The sequence below is a fragment of the Scatophagus argus genome, chromosome 21 (assembly GCF_020382885.2).
Source record: "Scatophagus argus isolate fScaArg1 chromosome 21, fScaArg1.pri, whole genome shotgun sequence".
NCBI lineage: Eukaryota > Metazoa > Chordata > Actinopteri > Scatophagidae > Scatophagus > Scatophagus argus.
The window spans coordinates 10,115,172-10,124,188 of record NC_058513.1 but is presented as its reverse complement, the minus strand read 5'-3'; the positions used below and the strand labels follow the sequence as shown (position 1 = coordinate 10,124,188).

At 40.5% G+C, this 9,017-nt stretch overlaps 1 protein-coding gene across 1 annotated transcript; it reads right to left on the bottom strand.

Moving 5' to 3' along the window:
• Positions 1-2,291: 2,291 nt before the first annotated feature.
• pgap3 (post-GPI attachment to proteins phospholipase 3) lies at positions 2,292-8,018 on the bottom strand. The gene is made up of 8 exons (XM_046376309.1): positions 7,507-8,018; positions 6,608-6,705; positions 6,315-6,467; positions 6,127-6,189; positions 5,554-5,615; positions 5,159-5,295; positions 4,671-4,875; positions 2,292-4,503 (listed from the first exon to the last, which is right to left on the bottom strand). The coding sequence occupies exons 1-8, from the start codon at positions 7,718-7,720 to the stop codon at positions 4,440-4,442; spliced, it is 996 nt and encodes a 331-aa protein (XP_046232265.1). The 5' UTR covers positions 7,721-8,018; the 3' UTR covers positions 2,292-4,439.
• Between the last annotated feature and the right edge of the window lie 999 nt (positions 8,019-9,017).

Below are 9,017 nucleotides of genomic sequence, written 5' to 3'. Positions count from 1 at the left end.
TGTCTTAATGTTTCGAAACATTGCCTGTACTAAAGTTTATTTATTTAATTGGTTTGGTATTGCAAGTTTGTACTATATTTTGCATTATGCTATCTGTATTTTGTTTAATTCTTCTTGTTCGAGCACCTTGTAACTTTATTAAGAAAGGTGCTGTATAATTCTTTTAGCGTTACAATGAATAAAGAGAAGTGGGTTTTTGGAGGCTTACTACCATACAAACAAGGTCTACTTGTGGCCTCTCTATAAAGCTGTTATTTATGACTTTATTAATCATTAATTGAAGAAAGAGCATCCAAGTAAAACATTTTTACCCCAGAATCCATCTGATAACTGCATTCCTTCTAGATGTTATGCTGTTTACGCTTTCAAACTCAAGCATAATTGTGGATATTCCAATTCAACTTTCTTATGTGACAGATATTGGTGTGCCACTGAAATTAAAAAAAAAAAGAAAGAAAGAAAAAGAGAAATGATTTGAGCTTAGAGCATCTTCATATTTCTCATGCCCTTCACTTCACGGTCACAAATCAGGAGTTGAAGGAGGAAGAATAAACTCTATTCATCCCAGTCTATCCACTCTCCCCACCCACAGCAGCCAGGGTCAGAGTCCAGTCTACTGCGCAAAGCTGCACAAAACAACAAAAAGCTTCTCACTGAGCCACGCAGAACACACATGCAAGACATTTTTTTTTGTTTTTTTTGCAAGGGTTAGTGGTCCTGGAGCTGCTTAAATGTTTGGTTCCCACAGAATAAGTCAGTGTGCTGCAGGACTTTGAGGGACCAGAGCATTCTGGTTGTATGATTTTCTCAGCCGTAAACTTCTGTAAAATGAATTAACCAAAGTTTTATGAGGAGTTCTCAGGCCTCAAGTCTTGGTTTGCTGGCTTTGTAGAAATAGTCAATTTTCTTAAAAATACATTAGTACAAAATACACTCATACAAGTTAATACCAACCAACCAGAGCTAGAGATACTGTGTGCAAGTGAGAAAGTACAGGGACAACAACTACACAGACTCAGAGAAATATTCAGCGCAGGCTTGTTTTGGATAATTAACATTATCTCATAGCTTAACATGTAAGACTGGCACAAGGTACACGTCCTGTACATCAGACTGCATTGGATACACCAGTCACTGACTGTGTCCTGGACACACTACGTCGTCTTTGCAAATGAGTTTAGCATACTGCTGAAAATGTTTGGCATGTGAACATTTCACAGCAACAACGTCGACAGGGGATGACATCTCCACTGCCCTCCACTCTGTCTCCACTCAGCACACCAGAATGCTGTTTGCTTACTTCAGCTCTGTATTTAATACAACATGCCCCATATAACCGATGGCAAAACCTTTAGCAGTCTGGACTTGAATAAAACACTCTGTAGAGGGAAATTGGACTCCCTCACAGACAGACCCCAGACAGTTCGGATTGCCGGTCGCACCTCTACTCTAGTATTGAACACCAGACATTTAGAGAACTCTGTTGTGAAGTTTGTGGGCAACACCACAATCATCAGATGAATTACAAACAATGAGAGGTCTCAGCAGGAGGAAATTAACAGTCTTGCAGAGTGATGCACAAAGAACAACCAACTGCTCAACGTCAGTAAACCCAAGACTGTTGATTTTAGACAAAAGGCACCAAAGAGACACACACCCCTGTCTATGTCAGTGGAGTTAAGCTGGACAGTTTCAGGTTCCTGGGAATCAACATCACAGAGTACATGCCATGGATATCAAACATCTCCACTCTGGTAAAGTAAGCTCAAGAAACTTAAGAAGGCCTCAAAGCAAACATGAGTTTGGTCATACATTCTTGTGTTACGGTGACAATTAATCTTTAATCTGGAATATGTTTCTCACAATGAACCATGAGTTATGAGCAGTGCATGGAGAAAATACATCATCAGGGCTAAAATATGGTCTGATGTTAAGAAAATCGCTGTCTTGCAGTAATGGATTAAGTAAATCTATTCAAGTACAGCACTTCAGTGCAGATTTCTGGTTCTTGTACTTTGAGTATGTCCCTCCACAACATTTCCCTAAGAAATACTGGCATTTTTACTACATTGAGAGCATTTACACAAGTCATGACAGTGGAGAAATTACACGCCTAAGAGGTCGTTTTTAAAGGCAAACATGTTTTGGTGTCATGTACAGTATAATATTCCTCTTGTACACTCTACTCACACATACTTACTGGACCACTAAAACAGGTTATTTAAGAAGAGAATCACATTTCAGGACAAAAAGCCAAGTCTGGGGGAAAGAAGACACAATCGAGCCCCATGCCTTAGAAGAACACTTTTATTTGATTCATTTCTTTCTTCAGATTTTTTTGGTCAAATATGTGAGGTGGAGGAAAGTGCACAGGGCAGCAGGCAGGGGGCAGCAAATGAGTGGGGAGGTGGGGAGGTTATTAGCAAGGAAGAAGGAAGTGAGCAATGAAATAATTTACAGAGCAAAGACCATGAAGTTTGTTTAATGTTAATCTCTTGGGATATCTTCAACTTATTAAAACAGACACCAGTCAAATGTTTCCTATCAGTAGAAAAAAATCATTTCAACTCTGAAATTGCTGTGATTTTGTGATAAGCTGAAATTAGATTTTGTTCAAATGAGTAGTTATTTTTTGGTTTTTTATATGTATATACTGTCACAGTTGAGCTGCAGACATCATTTCTTGAATGTCAGTGCTTAATAACTACATACTACATCTGAGAATTTGATCAATTTTGGTCCATCACAAATAGCATATGGAAAACATGATGTCTCTCATCTCCTAAGGCCAACGTCTCTGCCACTATTTCAGGAATCTGAAATACACTATTACACTGTCTCTATGTCTTTCATCCTCGGTCTTCCCCCACCCCAATCACAGGCTGTCAGCAAAGCTAAATTTACCCATCATCTCACACACATTCACACAGCAAACCTCCAACACACATACAAAGGATCAAGAACAATTTAGCTCTCACACACAGCGATTCCGTTTACGAAGGCAAAAAAAACCCCAACAAACTGTCAAGTCAAGGCAGTGTGTACACACATACTGTTCATTGTTCACACGCTCACACAGAAAACAAAGGCATGGGCAGGATTTCAAGCAAAGAAAAAAAAAAGGCTTGTAAACATACAGTCACATGTAAAGTGCACATATGGAAGGGAAACTCTGAGGGATGAAGACATACATGGTATGACTTCAAGAGTTTTGGTGCCAACTGTTCATCAACCTGATCATACAGTTTGTAAGGCAGACATGGAGTGAAACAAATGGAATATTTTACATGAAGGGGCAGTTACTTGAAGTGGGTGAGTGCCACTCTGGGGGATATTACGACAAGAAATGCAACCAAATTCAAATAATGGGCATTAAACGGACATCTGAACACTCATTCACACACACCACCTAACTCCAGAATTTATTAGAAACTTTGGGTCCTCTGACTGCAGCTTCCCGTTGCACTTTATTTTTCCCATCTCAGTCATTTTCTCCTTTTCCTCACACTAAAAGGCAATCCAGGTGATTAAAAATAAAAAAAAATTGCATTTTATAACCATCAGGCATGTCCCACCCAAATTCAAACTCAAATAATCAAAAGAAAGCTGTCAACAGAATAAAGCACAAATTGGTAGACAATAACAAAAGGACGAAAACAACGAAAGCAGCAAATGAAAATGGAAGTCTGACAATATAAAGAAGAGAAACAAAAGCAGCAGTGGAAACAACAGAGGCACAAAAATAAAGGTGTGATGGTGAGAAAAGAAAAAAAAACACAGTCAGCTAGAATGGCCTCTAAACATAAACCCCCTCCCCCCTCTCTCTCTGGAACAATCTGCTAGCAGCCCCTCTTGCTTCCCCTTCACAAGGGGCACCTCTCTGTATCTGCCAGTCCACTTTTGGCATAGACAGAACCCGACACATGCTGCACCAAACAAAGTAGGTGATGATGCCTTGGCAAAGGGATTTGGTGCCATCTATTGTCAGCCACAGCAAATTACCCTGAGCCGAGTATATTGGACTTCCAAGGAGCTGGTGTGAGTCAAATCATGGGTTCAGGGGATCAATTTCTGAAGAAACAGGATATGCATCCTATTTGGATGTCAAAAAATGGGTCTGCTGTAGTAAAATACTTTTTCCTTCATCCTCTTTTGCAGTTATGACAAATGGCAACAGAACCGGAAGAGCACATATCAGTACAAGGCAAAGTTAAGCACAGCAGGCATCAATCATGATAAATCTAAAAGAAGAGCAAAATTACCTGGAAGAAAATACAAAAAATAAAAACAAAAAAAAATGTAAACAATGTCTACTTTGATAGACGTCATAGTGGTGTCACACATGTCATGTGGGAGGCTGAGCTACTTCCGTGTTTGGGTGTCCGGCTGCCCTGATTGGAGAGGTGCGAGGGTGTAGGTGAAGAGGCAATGAGTTCCTCCTACTCGACCTTGACACCCATCTTCTCTGTGTTTAGAAGGTAGAGGCTGTCGTCTATCAGGAAACTGGAGAGAGAAGGAAGTACAGATCATTTACAAGGCATCTATCTCTCTCCCATTTTGATGACATTTCAAGGCAAAAACACAATCTTTCTTTCTTTTTCACACAGTCCCACAAACGCCTCTCTTCAGCAATGCTGTGAAACAAAGGCAGAGCAGGTGAGAGGGCTAACCTGTAGAAAAGGAAGTGGACTGGTACGGTGCTGAGGTGCCACACAGCGTGTGCATCTAGAATCCAGAGCATCGGGGGGAAGTCCAGCAGCTCCAGCAGGGCCAGACCATGAAGCAGCAGCACCACCAGACCGCACTTCCACCAGTACGGCAAGGTCCGCCGGTTCTGCCAGCACCAACACAGCCACCACAGGAGGTTCACCATGCCTTTACAGACAAAAACATTAAAAGCACAAGATAAGCCATTTGAAGGATAAGTCACTACATTGAAACTCATCTTAATACAGTACATCATTTGGCAGAGGTTTATCTGTGATATTCTGAGTTGTTCAAACTGCAGACTGAATAAAAAATGTAAAATTGATTATGATAAACTACTTGCATTGAGATGTTAATAAGACAAAAGTGCTCAAAATTACACAACTGTGTAATATGTTACTATGACCAACTAAATATGAGCTTTCATGTGACTTTTGTGTATTTTCTGTACCGATGGTGGCGTTAGCAGCCATATTGTAGCCGTAGTCGAAACTGACAAAGGTCAAGTAGGACACATGCGACGTAAAGGCCAGGATGAGCAGGACTCCCACCATGCTGGACACCCCAGGTCGCCTCAGACCCAATGTTCTGATGAAGGAGGGGTACACAGCATTGTAACATTTACATTTGCAAGAAGATCTGTTTGTTTTGCCAGCTCCTTGACATCATCAAGTAAATCTTAATTCAGCCTTACCATAACAATCATGGAAAACATTGGACAGAAATGTTAACCAGGCTCAAACATTAACAGAGTTGAATGTGATTTTGGTTCTTCTGCGACCATATTTTCATCTTCTATCATGAGACAAATGGAGACATTCGTAGGCCACCCGTTTCAGACCTTACCTGACACAGCATAGGTAGATTGAGTAAAGAATGACAGCTGTTGCACAGAAATAGTCCATTTTCTGCAAAAGAATGACACATACAGACAAAAACACATTTACTTAGAACAGAAATCAAGATCAAGAGAAAACATTTGTGCCCGTAGGATATTGCAGAAAATATACTGCACACAGCTGGTGGGCTTGTCAGTAGTGGCATTAAAGAAGTTAGTAGCCAACAAAACAGAAAAAACGCTCATCTCAGGGGGAGTTCTGCAGCTGGAAAGGTATTTTAGCAGTTCTCCAGTTAGCATGCAAGAAAGCTGCATTGAGTGTTTTTTAATCTAATTACAGTAATGTCAGCTCATTATTTTGGTACACTGCTCTGCATATTGAGCCCCAGCTGCGAGCTGACTGAAGACATCTTTCTCAGGAACAAGTAGAACACAGCAGGCCTGAAAGGTCAGAGATTATTAATTTTACATCAGTTCTGAATAGAGAAACAAAACTCTGAAAAGATGCCCATGCTGCTCTTTTTTCTGTCTAGTAAAAATCACTTGATGTATCTTTACAAGTATCCAGTAACTATTATTACCTCAGTGAGATAGGTGTCCCGGGTATGAAACACTGTGGACCAGAACCAGGCATTAAGAGATACCTAAAGAAACACACATGGGCTCTTGTTAAGAACGCATGGTAAAATTGTTGCAATGTAGTGGAAAGACATTTTAGTATTGGTGTATTCTCTCCATCTCACTCAGACAGGGGCTGAATTTAACAAACCAGAGAGAAGGCGTTGATGGTATGGTACATGGGGCTCTGGCGTGGCACCATGCTCCGATACCGCAGCAGCATGAGAAGGCAAGCCAAGCCATTGAGTAGAGAGGCCAGGGCAGAAGCTGGCTCCTCGAAACACAGGAAGCGTGCAAACGGCCACTGTGAGAAATAAAAGAGATAACATTTCACTCAAGGAAAGACTGAAGCACTGTTTACAGAGCCACTTAAGCAGAAAAACTTAAGATTTTGGGATGAAGCTCAGTGTGATACACACACTGGCCTCTGTAAGAAGCACAAACCTTGCCGTGGAACTGTGGGACCCTGTACCCCTCGGCCTGGTAGAGCCCCACGGTAGTCCACATGCATTGATAGCGACAGTCATCACGACATGTCCAACCTGGAACACAGGAACAAAGAGAAGGAGATGGGGCCATGAACAGGGTTTGGCACAGGTCAGAGGGTCAGGTTCAGTTAGCCTTCTAGGTAATGAGTACAAATACTCATCAATAAAATGTATCTGAAAAAGGTTTTGATTGAATGTACAGAACTGTGACCATAAGCAAATAAAGGGAAAAGTAGATGAACAGAAAACTGGTTGAGCAAAGACATTAATATGACATTTTGAAGATGTAGCATTTCATTAATTAAAATAATGGTTAGTGGTAGCCCTAAAAAAGAAAACAAGGTGGCAGTATTTTTAAGGTTTTCTTTCCTGGCTGGATTACACTGTATCGACTGCTTCCTCTTTTCAAACGTCTGAAATGAGTGAAACTGGATTAGATGATGCGTACGTTTATTGTGTTTTTAACTCTAACACAGACACACGATACAGTTGTTAAAGACGGGCCGAGGGTGGAGTTACAATATTACCTTTGTGACACCTTGTACAACCGGAGAAACAGGCTTTCAACTGTTTCAGTGCGTGAAAAAGCCTGACATGTTTCATGAATGGTCAAAGGTGAGAAAATCCACCGCGTTAAATATCGCACTGCAACCATGAGCTTCACCACAAAGCAGCAACGTGGATGAGTAAACATATGAATGTTAAGATAGTCCAGGGATACATTTATCAAATGTATCAAAATAGCACGATGCATTGTAGGTAAGAGCAGTGGGTATACTGTTCAGAAATGTAGTTACGGACTGCTAGCAAGCTAAGTTAGCTTAAGTTAACCTGGCAACAACAACAACAACTCACCTGTCAGCGCCATGTACTGCGGCTGGGAGGACTGAAAGCCCCTTAGCCGAGCTCCGGTACAGTTGGTCCGGACACATTGTTTAACACAGTCTCGATAAACCGGCTCCTTGTCGCCTTGAGAGGACCGTACAGTGCTCAACGACATCAGGAGCAAGACGACAGTGGCCACAGCGGGGAGTCTGACAGATGTGCAGCGGGGTAACGCTGAGGCCATGGCGGAGGGTCTCGGCCAGTCAGAGCTCACAAAGGCACGGCGGGACGACAGCGGCAACGATGGCTTCCACAGCCGACTGTCCTCATTACTAGACAGCCATTCCTAGTTGGATGCTACAAACCAGGCTTGAAATGTATTACAGTTAGAACAGTGTATGTCCACTGTTCCCCTGCTCTTTGATTAGGATCAAGTTTCATCCCACGCAACGTTTCCGGCTGTCATTTCCAAAACAAAATCTTTACAAGTGGAAGTTTATGGAAGATTTTGTTTTGTGCGATAAAATATCGAGTTTCAGCTACAGTATCACGTGTGCAGTCTGATCTTTCCATTTAGTTTGGATAAATACTTCTAGTTTTGTTAGCCCACTTATTTGTTAGATACAGTACCGATATTGTAAAGTGACAAGCGACTTATTGGTGGCTTTTATTATGAAAGCCGAACGTTATGATACAGTTCAATTTACTTCCTGTATTAAATGTACGTCACAAGGTCACGTGATTCATTGATCTATTGACGTGCGCATTACCTAGATCGATGTTATGGTACGTCTGTATGATATAATTTTTGATAATGATAACGATCATAATGCTTACAAATAAAAATAAGAACAATACTAATTATAAATATTAAAACACAGGAATAATAAAACAAATTAAAAACATTGATATGTATACAGAATCAGCCAAAATAATGTATACACACATCAGGAACAGAAAAACATGTATAAATATTTCATTTGTGTAAGTACTTCTATACATATAGATACCTCTTTCGAAGTTTGATCAAATTACGATAACACTGTTGTACGATGTTTTCCCAACAGATGGCATTACCCTTTTTTTCCTGATGTGTGTATACATTATTTTGGCTGACCCTGTATATGAGAGTATCTAAGGGGATTAAAACACCGTGAAAAGTTGAGTAACAAAAGCTTACTTTTTTAACTTTTTTGTACAAGCCTCCCTCACTGCTTTTGGATGAAAGTGTAACGCTAACAGGTGTTTTCGCAGTTATGGAAAATATCTCTTGCTTTGAATATATGCAAGTCTTTTCTCACTGTCTAACTCATCATGCTTATTCAACACCAGTCACTTTCCACAGCCAGTGAACATCAGTGTTTTGCAAATCGTAAATGAGGTAGCCTTTAAGGTAAATGAAGTGGTGAGTAATGACAGACAGGTGTCAAATAAAACAAAACACGTTACATACATCATTTCAAAAACTGTTGATATAATACAGCGCTGTTTAAAAACACTAAGTGAACAAAACACAGAATATATTTGTTGTTCTAACTTCT